Raw genomic sequence first — 17,422 nt, forward strand, 5'->3', positions numbered from 1 at the left:
CATAATAAATGTTTGAGCTGGTTCAGCTTCCCTGCTAATTCTAGGAACTATGGGAACTTAATAAGAGGAACTCAAGAGTACCTAGATTTAGAAATAAGCTTCAAGATTATTGTTATTGTTGTTGTTGTAAACTCTAAATACATGAAATCTTAAGACTCTATATAGGGTTTAAGACTGTAGCTAAGGGAGTGTAGTAGAGCGCCACAGCTGGAGTCAGGATGACCTTGGTTGACATGTGGCCTCAAAGACACTTAGTAGTTGTATGATCTTGGACAAGTCACTTTACCCTGTTTGCCTCTGTTTTTTAATCCATAAAAGGAGTGTAGAAGAAAATGGCAAACCATTTCAGTATCTTTGCCAAGGAAATCCGAAATGGGGCCATGAGTAATACGGACAGAACAGTTGGGTTTGAAACATATCACTGGCTTTTAATTAGTGGTTACTGAATAGTTTTAATTCCATTTGTTTGTATGGAAAGACTGGGAAAATCAGTAATTCTCCAGGGAGACTTCTCTCAAGTCAATTAGTGAGCAAAATGCTTAATGTAGTTCTGGGGACATATGCATAAAAATGGAACAGTATCTGCTTGAAAGGAGCTGATGTTCTATTGGATGTTCCCAAAGCAAGTATAAAATAAACTTTACTTCCCATTCTCATCTCTACCAATAAAAATTAGATTGGTTAATAAGGTGAACAAATGTCTAAGATTGGGGATTTGTTGTGTGAGATTTGGATATAGTTGCATGACTTTTATGTTCCTAGTATTTTTTATATGTGAATCTTAGCTCGTTGGTGTGCACTCACTTTACATGACCTCTTAATGAATAGAGAAGTAAAATTGAGTTAATCAATTAAGAGCATTGTGCTGTATTAGGAGGCCAAGCTTTGACCTCCCAGCTCTTCTTTTCTTACCCAAGTGACCCTGGATGAGTCAGTTTCTTTTGAACCTCAGTTGCCTCAATTGAAAATTGGTTTGGAATAGATTATCTTGAGATCTCAAATTCTATGTATTCAAGTATTTTTCAAACTGCAAAGCAATTTTATTCTCCATTTATCTTTGTAAATTATATATTCAAAATTTTTTTCAGTAGTTTTTTTTTTCCTCCCCAAACACATGAAAGATAGTTTTGAAAATTCACCTTTGCAAAACCTCGTATTCCAATTTTTTCTCCCCCCATTTTCCTCTTACTCCTCACCCAGACATCAAGCAATCCACTACAGGTTAAACCTGTGCAATTATTTTAAATAGATTTTCAAATTTGTCATGATGTACAAGAAAAATTTGATCAAAGGGGGAAATAAAAAACATGAGAAAGCAAAACATAGAAGCAAACAAACACTACCACCACCACAAAAGATGAAAATATTATGTTGTGATCCATACTCGTTCCCCACAGTCTTCTTTCTGGATCTCCATCACAAGTCTATTGGAATTGCCTTGAATCACCTCATTCTTGAAAAGAACTGAGTTTGTCAGAATTGATCATCACATAATCTTGTTGCTGTGCACAATGTTCTCTTGGTTCTATTCACTTCATTTAGCATCAATTTGTATGTGTTTCTCCAGGTCTTAATGAAGTAAGCCTGTTTGTTCATCATTTCTTATGGAACAAGAATATTCCTTTACATTCATAGGCCATAAAATATTCATCCACTCCCCAAATGATGGGAATGCACTCAATTTCCAGTTCCTTGCCATTCTCTGTAAATAATTTTGAAGATATAGTCCATTGGGAAAGACAAAATCACTTAGAAATTCATCAATGTTTTAGAAAGTCATTCTTCTGTACTTTAAAAGAAATATAAAAATCAGTAGTTTTCTGTTCTAGGGGTTGGGGTGAGCTGAGAAGGTAGTTTCTAGTTTTGTGATTTCATGTTGAGCAAATGCCATATTTCTTTTGCAGTTTATGATTTTGGAGGCGAAACTAGGGTATTGAGAGATTTTGTAACTCAGGTCAAGTCATAATCATTTGAGCCAGAGACTGGACTTGAACCCAAGGTTTTCCTGGCATTGTCATTATGCATTGTGCATAATGTTCTTCTCCATAGAACTTAAAAAAGATAACTTTCAAGTGACTATGTGGTAGTAGTTAGCCCTGTTTCTCTCTACACATAATCCAAAGCATCTACACAATCCATTTTTAATAAACTTTTGAAAAGGTAGTATAGGTTCATAAGATTTCTTGCATAAAACATAAATTATTTTACTCTGATAATTCTTTATAGGGTTCTTTCTCTTCACTTATGCCTTCTTGAAATCTCACTATGATTTAAACTCATTATGGGAGGAGTTTCCCTGGTTTAGCCCATGTAGATCTTGTTTGTGTTATTGTTTGCACGTTGTCTTCCCAATAGACTGAAACCTTCCTGAGTGCAGGGGCTTGGTTTATTGTCACCCCTAGGCACAGTTGGCCCGTGGTAATAAACTACCAAAAAAAACCCAAAACCCAGAAGACTGTATTAGAGGTCAGAAAGGAGAATTTGGAATTTAAGTGTGTATGTATGTGTATAATTTATATGAAACTACATGTATTTTTAGCTTCATATTTTAAAAATATTTGCATAGGTGGTTTTCAGCATTTGCCCTTGCAAAACCTTGTGTTTCAAATTAAAAATATTTTAAAAAATATTTTAAAAATATTTTCTCCCCCACATTTGAGCTACAAAAATTTATGCCTGTGTGTTTATAACAAGAGGTCTTTTAGTACTTTTTAAATTCGCTTTATTTCCATTCAGCCCCAATAGGAAAACAATATCTATTTTGTAGGCAGCTGCAAAAAAAATCCTATTTGTAAATTTTGTCAAAGATAGCGTGCTATGTAAATGTTAAGCACCATGATTATTTTCTCCATATATCATTATAAAATAACATTTTTTAGTAATTTTAGTAATGAGTAATTTTATTGTGATTTTTCTTCACAGAAATTATAACCCCGTAAATAAGAATCTGAAATTTCAATATGATAACAAGGACATTAACAATGATGATACAGATAAATCCAGAAGTCTGGGAATCATGTTCTAAGTGAAGCACTTGTCCAAAGGTAAGAAAAATAGGACTTTTAATACTTTCTGGGTTTCATTTGTAGAAATGATTAATTGAAAATTACAAGATAGACTGTGTGTAATGAATATATATGTGGAGGCCATTTCTTGGCTGAGTACATTGTTGAAATGAGGCAGGGTCATTAAGTTCTAGAATTGCATGCTAGGACTAAGACTTAAGGTTCTCCTGTGGTTGTTTTGTCCTGAGAGAGACACTGGAAAATACTGAGTCCTTTCTTCTCCATCTGTGAAATGGAATAACACCTCTTTCCTCTTACCCTTGCCCATGCATTTGGATCTTTTATTCTTTTTTTTCCCCTCAAATATTAATTTAGCTTAAATACCATTATAGTTTTTATAGCTAGACAGTTAACCTACCTGAGACTTTTCTTGGTGAGAATTTCTAGGTGGCTTTGGGGCCGTTTTATGGGGCAAGTCTTGAGTCCTAATTCTTTTCTCCTTAGTTCTAATAGCAGCACATTGGTTTATCAGGTATACATTTTGAGCTCTAACCTTAAAATGAACCAATTTTTAAAATTCAAGCAGTATTCACTTTTATGATAAGGGAAGTGGTAATTCTCTTGACCAACTTTTAAAAATAATAACTTTAATTAATTCTAGATGTTTCCCTAAGGTCTCATGGTCGACTATTGATTCTTCTCTCCTTTAGGGTCATATATTAGAATTCTACCTCTGAAATGATTGACAGCCAAAGAAATCATAAATTTCAACTCTGATCAACCCAGTTCCCCTTGTCTTCCTCCCCCATTATTTGACATTTATGCTTAAATAACTCAGGAAAAATAACCTCTTAATTCTTATGTTTTTTGAAAATCTTTCTAAAATGTCTTTCTTCCTTACCTTAGAAAGAGGCAATACTGGTAAAGTAAAACACTTGTTTATTAAGTAACACTCCTAGATTGTCCCTGACAATTTGTGCTTTGGCAGACTTGAGAAAGTTTTAAAATTTTCTCTGATATTAGCATGTCTTGTTAATTTGCTTGTCTTGAAAATGAAATGTAGACAACGTTCTTAATGGAGATCTTACTCGCCTTGAAGTCATGATGACCTTGCCAGGTGTACATTTTGCAAGGGGAGTGAGAGGCTAAGATATGTGAAATGAGCCTGTGTCTGATCTGGCCCTGGAGTTGGAGGCAGGCCGTGGAGCGGCTATCTCTTTCATTTTTGAACGCTCTAGTTGTGAGTATAGTTCTGTGTTGACTACAGATCTGCCTTCCTCTACCTTGTGTCTGCTAAGGCTAAGGAGTTGGAGTCTTAATTTCACTTCTGCGCAGACAGTCTTCCTCTTCCAATATTTAATGCTATACTCATGGCCATGTTGTCTTTTTTCTGGGCTTAATGTTTCTGTTTCTTACCCTGTTCTTTTATGCGTTGATTTTGGATGCTTCATCGTGTGATGGGAAGCAAGGAAAGGGAAAGGAAGAAACATTTATATAAGGCCTACTATGTGCCAGAACTGTGCTCAGCACTTTTACCAACTGATAAGCCCATCTTATCCTTGCAACAACTCTTGAGAGCCGGGTGCTGCTGTTATCTCTGTTTGGTACTTGAGAAAACTGAGGCAGACAGCTTAAATGATTTGTCCAATTAGCTAGTAAGTGTCCAGTGGGTTAATTACAAATCAGGTCTCCCTGACTCCAAGCTCCACCTTGGTTACTGGTGATGTGGTACAGTTGGGGGGAGGCGGGGAAGGCTGTAGCAAGAGTCTCTCCTCCCCAGGTTCTGGACAATATATTTTTTTCTGCATCTTGATACTGCATTGTATTATATACCATATCATACTCTCGGCGTAGAGTTGGTATAATGGAACACCATCCTTGACAACAGCATGATCCCGAGGCCAGCTCTCATCTCTGTCATGTAGGGATTGACTTAGGGAAATCAACTTAATCTTAGACAATTGTTAAAACTTTTAAGTCATTCAACACTTATTGACATCCATTGGTGTAAGGTTTTTCCCCAGCAAAATTACGAGACTTGGCCAAATACTCATCTTGTTGACTCTCAGGGAGTTTCATAAGAAGCCTTGGAATTTGCAGCCCCCCAAACATCCCATGTCTTTCTAGCCACAGCTTCTCTCTTTCCAGGTATGTGCAGTTGGTTTTGAAAGCCAATACAGGATTTTTATGTTTATCTGTATTAAATTTTATCTTGTCAAACTTGAGCCAAGGGTTATCATGATTAACGATTTAAGCTTCTGTCACTTGGCGTCTTCACTCTCCTTCCCAGCTTCAGGACATCTGTAAATTTGAAAGTGATAAAAATGATAGAAGGTACAAGCCAAGGAGGATAGCCCTTTTACCACCACAATCTCTTAAGGGAGTACCACAGGATTATCCTCCTAGAACAGGAAGAGATCATAGCCCTCTTTTTACAGGGTAAAACAAGAGGCCTAGCAGTTAAAAGTCACGTTCATTAGTGACCAAATTAGTGCTTAAATCCAAGTCTTTGGATTCTAATCATGATTCTGGAGCATCCGTCACTGCATTTGTGGATGTGTTTTCTGTTGCGTTCTATTCAGTTCTGAACCTGCCTAATTGAATTTTCCTGTCCGTGTTTATCTTGTGATGGACAGTCCTCATTTTAAAATATTAAAAATTGTTACTTTCATGGCAATTTCTAGGAAGAAAGTACCTTTGGATCTTAGAATAGCTGTTAATTGCCTCTAAGTGACCTGAGTGCCCTGGTACATTTTTATCTTGGAATAGTGATTTTGACTGAAAGTGACCTCAGATTCACATAGAAAGCTGTTGCAAGGTGATCTTACATGTCTAACTTTGTTTAGGAATTAGTGGTTTCTGAATAAATGATGGTATAATCTGTCATTTAGTATTCTTTATAGTAATAGTGATTTTGTCTTTGAAATCATGTGTACACTTTGGGAAATTTTCTGAAGAGCTTATCTTGTGGACAGTTTTCTCTTACCCCTTAAGCAATGCCCTTAGCAAGGGCATTAGTTGACGTGTTTCAAAATTGATTTCTTTTTTTTTAATAAGAGAATTTGAGAGGTTCTAATTGCCTTTTGGCTGAAATGAAAAGTTTCAGTCACTGAAGCCTGAATTTTATTCTGTTATGGATCCGAATCCTTCAGCATAGCAAAATAGCTTTTCTAAAAAGATGATTTTTCCTCAAGTGATAGCTCTTTGGTTGTACCAGTAAGTTACCGATATGCCTTTTTGTAGAAGGCCACAGATAGTATCTACACCTTTTGAATTACTAAAGAACGTCATATTAGCATATATGGCTTCTCAGTTCTCTGTTAAATAGAAAATGACAATTTGATTGTAGAAATGTAAGTTTATGATTATTTAACACTTTGTCTATTAAAAATGTACAAATGACGAGTTAATGTTTAGGAATTATTTCTTTTTCTGATAATAGGGAGCTTCTAATCCTAGTCAAATCCATTGCTGGGGCTACTATATTCTGCTTTTGATCTTTAGTTGAGAGCATGGGAGTGATTCTTGAAATAAAACCAAATGTTCATACTTGTTGGTAGATGGAATTCACTTCTGTATTGCAGAGGTGGGCACTTAGAAAAATAACTTTTCAGTTATTTCTTGCAGATAATGTAGTAGGTGATCACGTGTTTCAGCCTGAATAATTTTTTCTTTAAAGAATGGTACAAGAGAATCTACATGTTCTCTAAGTTTTGAATTTGTTTTTCTAGTGGAAAAATGGTCTTGGAACCCTTCTCCAGATCCTTCTTCTTTTCCACTTTACTGTCTTCACAAGTATGAAAGCAGGTTTCCTAAACTGCATCACTGACTATTGTTCACTTGATACAATTCAGCATGTATAGCTTCCTCCCAAATCACAATTAATAATCAGTATCACTTTGAATGATCTTGGAGTTGGAGGTAAAACAACTAAGTGTTATCTTTTAGTTTTTACTCACCATCTGTTTCTTGAGCTTTCATAGCCTGTTTCAAAGTTTATACCAGGAGGAGTGTCTAAGCCTTTTTTTTTTTTTTTTTTTTTAATAATTTGCCTTACAGTTTGTGATTTTTGGCAACAGTTCCCTATTTTGACAAATTTTTTACCATGTTCTTCCTGCTTCCATCTGATGATAATCTTAGTACTGGTTATGAGAGCTGGAATCAACACGTTTCCATTTCATTTGGGAATTTACCTTTTTGGGCTAGAGTGGCAATCATAGGGGGAGTTGGAATTAGAAACAGATGGAGATAGTGAGGAATACTTCCTGAAAGTTTTGGAATTCTGTTTTTAGATCAGAGAAAAGCAAAAATAGAACACACCTTTATGGAGAGTTATTGAACAATTAAAAATAACAAAGTAAGAAACAGTTTCAAATAGCTGAGAGCCAGCCCAGGTTTTACAGACTAACTCTGATATGTTTCGCAACAAGCTGGAATTTTGGGGAATTGTTTCTCTGTTTATGTCAGGTATGCTTCCCTTAGTCTTGTCAATAAAGAGTTTTAGTCTGAATCTGGTTCCATATTGAGTGCCATCCTTGTTTCCTTTGCCAGATAATGGTCCTCTGTGGCCTAGTGCTGGGCAGTGTTTCTAGAAAGTGCCATAGTGATATCTTCCTGCAGGAGCATGGGCAGCCTTCTGCCACAGTGCTCCTTCCTAATTCTTGGAAGTTGGGCTAAAATGTGGCCAGTTCAACTTGTTTGAGCTTGACCAATGATGTTCCTTAATGCCTGCTGTTTCTCTGTAATTCCTTCAGTCACCCCAGCTATTCTACCCAGTGGATAATGAGAGAGCTCCCTGCCCAGTCTGTTGGACTTGGAAGTCAGTATATAGCAGTTCTTAGTGGTTGAGGATGAATCTTACACCTTAGGTCTGAGATGTTTGACCTTAGTCTTTGACATCATAAATGTAACCTTATATTCCTTATCCATGTTTTTTTTTTTTTTTTTGGTGAGGATCTAGAGAGTGAAAATGAAAGAAGAATAAGAGGGAGATTGTTAACTTAAAAAAAAAAAAGCTTTTAGCTATTTTGTATGTAATTTACATGTAATTAGCATATGCATTTAATGGAAACCTCTTCTGGCCCTGATGGGCACATTCGTTTTAAGTTTTTTTAGCTTGTCAGATTCCAACTTTATTGTAATCTTTTTGCTAATAGCAATAAATAATTGATTTTCATATGAAATTAGGATGAAATCTAGATTTAAAGTTAAGTGATCACACTAAAGCTTTGTAATAAGGCAAGAGAATATAGAGCAGAATGCATTGTGTTGACTGTACCAAACAGAATGATGATATTGTTTTTATTTGAAGCACAATCTGTCACAGAATTTTGAGAATAGAGATGCTTTTAAACATTTAGAAGATAGTATTTAGTGTAAAATCTTTTTTTTTAAGTCTTTGAGTCAGTGTTAGTAAATAATGACCGAAAAGAGATGTTACATAGAAATTATTTTATCAAATATTTAAATATGCTTCTGAATCTGGATTGGTTGAGAAATAAAAATGCTTTACCTCAGAGAATTTATGGCAGAGAATAATCAGATTTTTGAGAATCTGGAATCCTGTGTTTGGAATAGTAATGATCTTATTTTCTCATCTGAAATACTGTATCTTTGAGGCAGTGTAAACATAGAATTTCTTTCGGGTTCAGATGGTTGGCAAGGCAGCCATTTGTTGAAATCTGTAATTTGAAGGATAGGATTATTTGGATAGTTAACATGTATTAGCATTATCTTAAAATATAATTAATGAGATAACTAGATACTTTTCTATGAATTTGTAGAATTTTAGCCAATGTAGTATTGTCAGTGTTATTTGTGAATATTTGCCTTTGGTTTTGTAATTGAAGCTTAAGTTTAATGCTCTATTTACTTTGTATCTTTTTGCTTTTAATATTTTCTAACATCTATTACCTTTAGGTTAAAGAGTTTCATATATGGCCTTATGAAGAAAATTTGTTATTTTGATTTTTTCCCCCTTTCCTCCATCCCCCCCTTCTTTGAAATTTCCAGTTTACCATTATTTCTTTTTTCATGAAATTGATATTTATCATAATTTTGATGCTATCGATCCAAACATTAAACAAAAAGGAATTACAGGTTGGATCACATTATAATAAATAGCAATACAGGATACTATATGGAATATCTTTCCATGCCATGCTTAAGATAATAGTGCACTATGGATTTGTTAACAGTGGAATTCATATTAAAAAAAAAAAAAAGTACTACAATTTGTATGGGGGAGTAACTGCTGTGACTGTAATTCCAATAGTACTTTTGTTGAGGCTTTTAACATTCTCCAAACCAAATTTTAGTGAAAAAATCTATACCATATTTCACACAAAAAGTTTGCAAAATTTGTGTGCATGTCTTTTTCAGGGCTTTTCTCTGTTTCCTAACAAGGTTCCCATTTGCATCCTATAACAACACGGTACCAGCACTTTGTACAGTGCCTGGCATGTTGGAAGTGCTTAATATGTGTTGATTGATACTTGGGTTTTCTGCAGTTAGTTTGGTCTTGGGAGGAAGAGGGAGTGTATAGATGCAGTTCTTATTTTCAGTGGTTTAAAGTTACTCTCAAGTACTTGGAAACTTTGTAGGATAAAAAGAGACCTCTGTCTCTCCCTCTTTCTGTCTCCTAGTGAGGGATGGAAAGCTTCAGTGCACCACAGAAAAATCATACAGAAGAATGGGAGATGTCCCTAAGCAAGTTTTGCAGTTGTACAGAACAGGGGTTTGAAATGGATCCTCCAGGAACTGGCTTTTCCTGGTGCCCCTCCTACCCAACACTGGCCCAAACGAGAACCACAATGGCAAAAGATTAAGGAACTTTAGAAATTCAAGGGACAGATAGTGGATGTTTTATTGTATCTTGAAATTGGATGACTGTCGGCTTCAGAGACAGGTTCTGTCTTTGGAGGGCTTCTCTTTACTTTCTAATTATCTGTCCGGTTTGCAGATATGGAACTTGCAATTTTGTTTCTAACCACTGCAGGCCAGGAATGTGATTTCTAACCACCTAACTGCAATAAAATTCCACTGGAATAGGAAAGAAATTTTTTTAGATGCTGCATGGGAGTTCATTGTAATGAGATTCGACTTGTAACTCATTTTTAATAAGGGAGAATTGAAAAGTGCAAGAAAATCCCTCTCTGACAGATATTATAAAGACAGATAAAAAACTGGTTTAGAACATTTTAGAACGATAATTGTAATTTATCGTATAAATTCAAGATGATGGTAAAATGAGTCTGGAATAATGTCTAATTTTATCACTAAACCTCCCCCACACACACACACAACTTTTGGGGAACACTATCAACTCATTGCCTTTGTAGATCTACTTGGAAATATTAATAAGTGATTTTTTTAAAAAAATGTAACCTGATAATTTAATGTTAGTTGAACTTCCATTTAAAAAATTTAAACTTTAAATATAATCTTTGTGGCTATATTAACTATGACCTGTTTCTCATTATTTTGTTTACATTTTTGAAGGTTTCCCAATGAGTGGATCATGATGACCGTAATTTAGGGATTTGCCATAGTATGGCTGCTTCTCGATCTACTCGTGTCACAAGATCTACAGTGGGGTTAAACGGCTTGGATGAAACTTTTTGTGGTAGAACTTTAAGGAATCGTAGCATTGCTCACCCTGAAGAAGGATCTCCCCATTGTCAAGTCCGCTCCAGATCACCAAAGAAGAGACCAGAGTCTGTGCAAACTCAGAAGGGGGCTAACAGCGGACGGGCCGCTGATCTGAGGCAGCCGGGTACTCGAGAGCTGTGGGTAAGCCCGAGGAAAAGAGGACTTTCTTCATCAGAAAAGGATAATGCTGAGAAACACGCTCCAGAAAACTGTGAGAGGAGGCCCAGCGATGCGGCCTCCCCCATCTTCAAGCGTTTGAAGCGCTGCCTCCGCTCAGAGGCCCTGAGCAGCTCAGAGGAAGAGTCCCCTACGAAAGCCGACAAGGAGAGCTCGCCGGAGCGGAGTCGCTCCGCAGTGGACAATGGTGCTGATTCCCAAGGGGCTAAACGAGCTTGTCGATGCCTTCTACTGGATGATTGTGAGAAAAGGGAAATTAAAAAGGTGAATGCCAGTGGGGAAGAGTCCCCGAGCTCTGCTGCCATCGCAGAAATCACAGGCTATCGAGCTTTTAATGGGGTTGATGACAGGGACTCTGCTGTTCTCCACTGTGATGACTGTCAGCTTGACGGCAACCCCAAACAGAACAGTCCTGCTTCCTGTATGCTGCAGGAACAGTTGGTAGCTGAAAATGGGGATTCAGGTGCCCATTCCTCCTATTTGCTTGAGAGTAGGAAAGAAGAGAGTCTCGTAGACCATAATGTGCCTTGCACAACTTCACAAGTGCAGGTCAAATTGGAGGACCACAGACTAGGAGCTGCCCGCCTGCGTGAGGAGCCCGCGGAGGAGCTGCCTCCCGAGCCGGTGCCGGCATCCTTGCTTGAAATTCAGCCGTCTGTAAGGGATTCTGAGGAGGAGGTAGATGTGGTAGGAGACAGTGCTTCCCGTGCGCAGCCAGGTCATGAGAACACCAGCAGCCCTGGTGGGGCCAGTCCTGCTCCAGTTCCCCCCGCAGCGGAGTCCGCCCCTGCTTCTGTCTCAGACTGTGTCTCCACCCCGATGACCTCTTTGTCCGAACCCCAAGAGCACCGCTACACATTGCGCACGTCACCTCGACGGGCTGCCCCAAGCAAAGGGAGTCCCACCAAAAATAACTCTCCTTGTAGAGAAAATGGACAAATGGAGGAGAACCACCTTAGTCCGGCAGAAAAGAATCTCTCTCTTGGTGTTAACGTCAGTGGTTCTCCCACAGCTTCTGAGGAACCACCGCAGAGTGAAAAGGGGACGAGCTGCGACCCTGCATCGCCAACCCCGGAGGCCAGCCTCCCTCCTGGGTATGTGGCGCCCGCCAAAGAGAGTGCTGCCCCGCGAGCCCCAGAGGAGGACGAGGACGAACCTGACGTGTATTACTTTGAGTCAGATCATGTGGCATTGAAACACAACAAAGAGTATGTGTAACCATGGTAACTGTGAATTCTGCTTGCTTTGTCATCTCCCACTTCCACTTAGGCTAGAGGGCTTCCAGTAGAGCTAGGCCCAGAGCCTTATCTTAGTGATCCTGCCACTCCCCTGTATCCCTGTAGCATGCGGGCTGGTGTGTAATGGGCCTCTGAAGGAAGAAAGAATGTTCCAACCCTGGTTTTATTTGTGTTTGAAGATAAGATACTTAAACCCATTAAAAAACCACTGATCTTCCTTCAGTTATTCAAGTGCCCACATAATTGTTTTTGCCTGACTGACATTCTCTAGAAAGGTTAGCGGGCTCTGTGGCCTTTAGCATCAGACTATTGTAGAAAGCCTCTCTTAATTTCCCAATTTAGTTCTCAACTCAGTTGTAACTTCTAAACAGTTTTTGCATAATCTCTTCTCTTTCTTGATAACGGTGGTTTTAATTATTAATGTAATTACAGCTTTGTAAAATACACATCTTAGTATTTTGAGAAGTTCTCACAATTTTCATAAGAGCCTAATCTTATTTGCCTTACCAATCTATCAGAACGACACTGCCTGGGATGTCTTTGAAATAACGATCCTGCATATTTAAGCTCCTGAGTTTCCATAAATTTTGTCCTTTTACAGAACTATTTTAGGCATCTGTGCAGATGATCTGGACTTGCTCTGTGTAAATAGATGTTGTAATTATGGGATGGAAAGAATTTTGGCATCCACAAGTTGTCATAGATAATTTTCCCCTCAGGATGAGATAAAATGTGCAAATTCTCTTTAGTGTGACAGAATTTGTACGTTCTAGCTTCTGGAGTTAATATTTATGGCATCACAATAAAACTTTTGCAGATGGGCTTTTTTAATTCTTTCGACTGAGAAGATTCCCAGGTCGAGCTTAGAATCTTTGCAATGGGAGGTTTGCTGGGATTATCAGTATGCCAGATTAAACAATCTTTCTTATATCTTAACTTCACACCCATCTTGTCAGACATTACAAGCCAAAATCTATAGCATGCTTATGAGGAATTTCAGTACTTCTGTTTTTATTGACCTCATTTTCATAGTATTTTCAGCATTATTTTTCTGTGTGATGGTAATTAAGGCCTTATTTTTAACATTATTGCTATTATTCCAAAATGTGAAGATTTTATATTAAGAATCATAATTGGACTAGTCATTGTCAGATAGTCACAAATTTCTTGGGTAGACCTATGAAAGAAGAATAAAATGATTTTCTGCTGAGTCTATGCTTTCACTGATATCCTTTTGATGAAATTTATTTTCTTTTAAATAATTTGTATGGTCAGTTTTTCCCCAAATTAATTAATATATTAATACCTTACTGAATTAACTACATTTTAAAAAGGATCTTTCCATTAAATTTTGGTTAATAATTATGCTCACTTACCTAGTACGGGTAGGAGAGAGAAAACACTTGGGGTAATGTTCATTCAGAAAGAGAAAATGTAGAAATGTATGCATTTTGGAGATTTGAAAAAGATATACTCTGTTTAATGAAAAATTAAAGAAGAGTGAACCGAAGTCATCGAGTTTAGTGGAAGGGGGAAATTATGTCCATTAGCTAATCTGGGTGCGATGGAAGCTCCAAAAACCAGTTTTGTTCTTGCTGGGCCATCGCCCCCGGAGGCATTTTTGGAGTGAGACTGCAGAGCAGAAGTTACTGATGTCCGAGGGGCAGACCATTCGGAAGTGGCATTTTTGTGCATAGTACCTGGTCCAGAATCACTGCGATAAACTCCCCAATTACAGCGCGGTCTCAGGAGTGGCAGGAGCCTTGGATTCGAAGCCCCTCCTTAGTATCAGGCCGTGGCCATCTCCTACAGAATGGTGGAGGGGTGGGTAGTGCAGTCTTAGGGGCTTGGGGGTCTGCACACACTTTGACAGCCCTGACGGTCATTCTGGAAGGGGATAGACCAAGCAGGACAAGAAATCCCTGGCGAGGGTAGCAGCTTTCCTTCCCCACCCCTTTCCTCTGTCTAGGTCAGAATATTAGTCCCTGCTTGGTTGGGGCCGCCCTGTGAGCTCTGGTACTGGGGAAGGTTGTTTCTTCCAACTTGTGCGCTCATTCTTTGACCCCCTGCTTTGTTTCTGGCCTAAGACGGTTGTTCTGGGTTTTTCTTCCAGAGGCAGGGGTGAGTACTTTCCTTTTAAAAAGTCAAGCCAGAAGGAGGGGAAACAACATTTTAGTTTCATTATTTTGTGTTGAGATTTTGTGTATTTTCTTTGGGCATCTCTAGAGCCTTGCTTCTTCCATGAGCACCTTGTTATGTAGCCTAGTTCATCAGGATCTGGAGCCTTTAAAAAGCCTCTTCTTGGACCAAGGATTGTGCAAAGCTTTGGTGGATGCCACTGAATGCAGGACGAAAGACCTGCCCTCAGGGTTATGAAAAAGGTTTCTAGTTTAAAGGAACACCCAGCCTGTTGTGCTGTAGTAGAGCAGATCCCATGGCCCCCTTGGTTGGTCGGCTGACTGGCGAGAGAGATCCCTTGCCTCTGCACGGCCAGGACTCACTGTCAGATCCTCCCTGGATGCTCTCCCCTTCTTATATCTTTGTTCATTTTTTTTTTCCATTTTTTTTTTTTTCCCATTTCTTGGCAACCCATTCTGAATTCCCTGAGCTCTTTTCTTCAGTCTTGGCAAGTTAGTTTGCTGTCCTGTACCTCAGTTTATTGCTCTGTAAAATGGAGAGTATTATGTCTTCCCCAGCTTTCAGGAAGTCACTGGTCTCATCCGTACCTAGAGAGTGCTGGAGGGTACCAGAGTACTAGGCTTGCAGTTAGGAAGAGCCTGGGTGGTGGTTGAAGGGATCACTAGTGAATGCACAGGTAAAAGGGACACTTGGGAAGTTGTGCCCTAGGTGGTCTTGCTGCTTGGTTTTCTCGGTAAGATTATCCTTCCCACTATTCAGGTTATGCTTGGTTGCACACCAATAGTCAACAGTTTAGAAAAAAGCCCAGCTCTTAAGGGGAGGGAGCCACAGATCTAGAGCTATAAAGCACTGCAGGGGCCATTTTACAGATGAGAAGTCTGAGCCTTGGGGTTAATGACTTGTCTAGCCCACCCAAGTAGCAGGGAGTACAAATGGGGGTTTGAATGTGGGCCCATTACACCAAAGCTAGCACCCCCTTGATCAGAGGAGGATGACAAGTAGTTTAAGGAAAACAAGGGTTTTAAAGATTTTATTCATATATATGTATATAAAATTTTTTTTAACACATTTGTTTAAAGTTTTTTTTTTTTTTTTGTTTAAACTTTTGAGTTCCTCCTCCTTGTATATAAATTTTTTTAACACATTTGTTTAAAGTTTTGAGTTCCTCCTCCTTGAGATCAGAAGCAATCAGATATAGGTTATATATGTGCAATTGTAGAAAATGTTTCCATGTTGGTCATTTTGTACAAAAAGTCTCGAAAGAAAGTGAAAAATCACTCCCCTCAATCTGTATTCAGTTGCAGTTCCTTCTCTGGAGGAGGACATCATGTTTCATCCTGGCTTCTTTGGGGTCAGCTCATATGGTCGCATTGCTGAGAAGAGCTGAGTTCTTCCCACTTCTGTCTTATGCAGTGTGGCTGTTAGCTAGCTTGCTGATTCTGGTTACTTCGCTTTGGATAAATTCATTAAGTCTTTCCAGGCTGATCGTTTCTTATGGCACAGTAATAATTCCATCAGAATCATCTGCTGCATCTTGTTCAGCCATTCCCTCATTGATGGGTGTTCCTTTGGTTTCCAATTCTTAGCCACCACAAAAGAACTCCTGGGAATATTTTTGTATGGAAACAGGTCCTTTTCCCTCTTCGGGGCTGTCTTCGCGACACCTGGCAGTGGGATTGCTGGATTAGAGGGTGCGCACAGTTTTGTAGCTCTTTGGACCTAAAACGAAGGGTTCAGTAGGTAGACAGCAGGGCTCTGTGATCCTGGGAAAGCCTCTGAGTTCCTCATTTGTAAAATGGCATCAAATCAATAACATGAAATCAGTACATATGAAGCTTTTTGTAAATGCAAGCCAGTAGTGATGGCAGTGGTAGTTCTAACGTGAATCTTGGTCATAAGAATTGCGAGAGATCATCCAGTCTTGGGGGCAGAGCATGAGAACAGGGATGTTACAGCAATAGTATAGCCCACATAGGAGGAAAAATGAACTGGGTTGAATACCTGCCTGAGGAGTCTGGGCTCTCTTAATATTGTCCTTGTGTGTTAGGGTGATCAGTCTGGTAGTTGTGTGTGAGCTGGACTGGAGGGAGGGAGAGGGGAACAGAAAGGGTGAGTGGATGCTGCCAGCCGAAGGATCTGACTGGATGGTTGTGGCAGGAATGGAGACGAGCCCAATTCTGTAGAGATAGAATAGATAGTACTTGATACTTGTTTTACCTTTTATGGTTTTTTTGGTTCGTTTCATAAGCAGTTTTCCCCCTCTCTCCAGTACCCTCTTCCCCATTTTGGATACTGAGAGCAAAAAGTTAATTTGGAGGTTTCAGAAATAATTAAAAAAAATTAACTGGATATTTTTGATCAAGTCAATTGAAATCCATAAAAGCATTTTATTTTTTAAGGAATTAAAGCATTTTTAATGATTAGAAATTGCTTTTCTTCCTTCCCCCATTTCTTCTCTCCTTTCCCCCCCATTGGGGGTGGGGAGAGGAAACTAAAGAAAAACAACCCCCTTTTAACCAATAAGGATGGTCCATTGTGAGTGATTGCTGCAATAGCCGTGTTCAGCAGAGTACTCTTCCTCTGTGCATGAAGTCTGGCGGCTGCCTGCTAGGAGGCGGGCAGTGCGCTTCATGGGCGGGCCTGAGCCTGGCGGCTTACGGAGCTGGCGACGGTTCTTGGGTCTTGCAGAGCGGTGCTGCTGCTGCTCTCCTTCTTCTGCTCGCTGCATGGCTCCTGCAAGTCTTCCCGGGTTCCACTTCAATGCCCTGTTCTTGTTTCTTAAGGCATGATGGACCATGATTGATCCTTGCTACTACAGAAAGAACTGCTGGGCTGTGTTCGTAAGCATAGGTCTTTTTCCCTTTTTTGTTTTTGGGGCGCAGGCCTGGTAGTTGTGATAATTACTGAGACAAAGGGAAATTGGCAGGAAGGTTCAGAAAGGCAGGACTGGAGGTACTTTTGAGAACCACCTGTATAGAAATGATGGTTGAAACTGTGAGTGGCTGGTCTCTTCAAGAAGAGAGTTTGGAGAAGAAGGTGTTTTTGCTTGTATGTGATGGGGACGGAGTGGAGGGGGCCCTGGAGGACAGTAATCTGAGGGATCAGGATAGACTCGGCTTTCAGTGCAGAGCTGCCACGTGGTGTCTGAGGGGAAGAAGTTCTGTGGAGCATTGAGGGCACACACCTGATGGTAGAGGGCTGAAGGAGGGAGGC

The 17,422-nt window shown here is 39.2% G+C and overlaps 1 protein-coding gene across 4 annotated transcripts in view; it reads left to right on the forward strand.

Annotated features, from left to right (window-relative positions):
- The window catches only part of ZZZ3 (zinc finger ZZ-type containing 3), a 68,416-nt gene that overhangs the window by 21,246 nt on the left and 29,748 nt on the right, over positions 1-17,422 (forward strand). For all 4 annotated transcript variants that reach the window (XM_051999383.1, XM_051999385.1, XM_051999382.1 and 1 more), the window contains exons 2-3: positions 2,923-3,044; positions 10,506-12,040. In XM_051999383.1, the coding sequence (XP_051855343.1) occupies positions 10,557-12,040 (1,484 nt within the window). In that variant the 5' untranslated portion in view covers positions 2,923-3,044; positions 10,506-10,556. The remainder of the gene's footprint in view (positions 1-2,922; positions 3,045-10,505; positions 12,041-17,422) is intronic.

The sequence above is a fragment of the Antechinus flavipes genome, chromosome 4 (assembly GCF_016432865.1).
Source record: "Antechinus flavipes isolate AdamAnt ecotype Samford, QLD, Australia chromosome 4, AdamAnt_v2, whole genome shotgun sequence".
In the NCBI taxonomy this organism is placed as follows: Eukaryota; Metazoa; Chordata; class Mammalia; order Dasyuromorphia; family Dasyuridae; genus Antechinus; species Antechinus flavipes.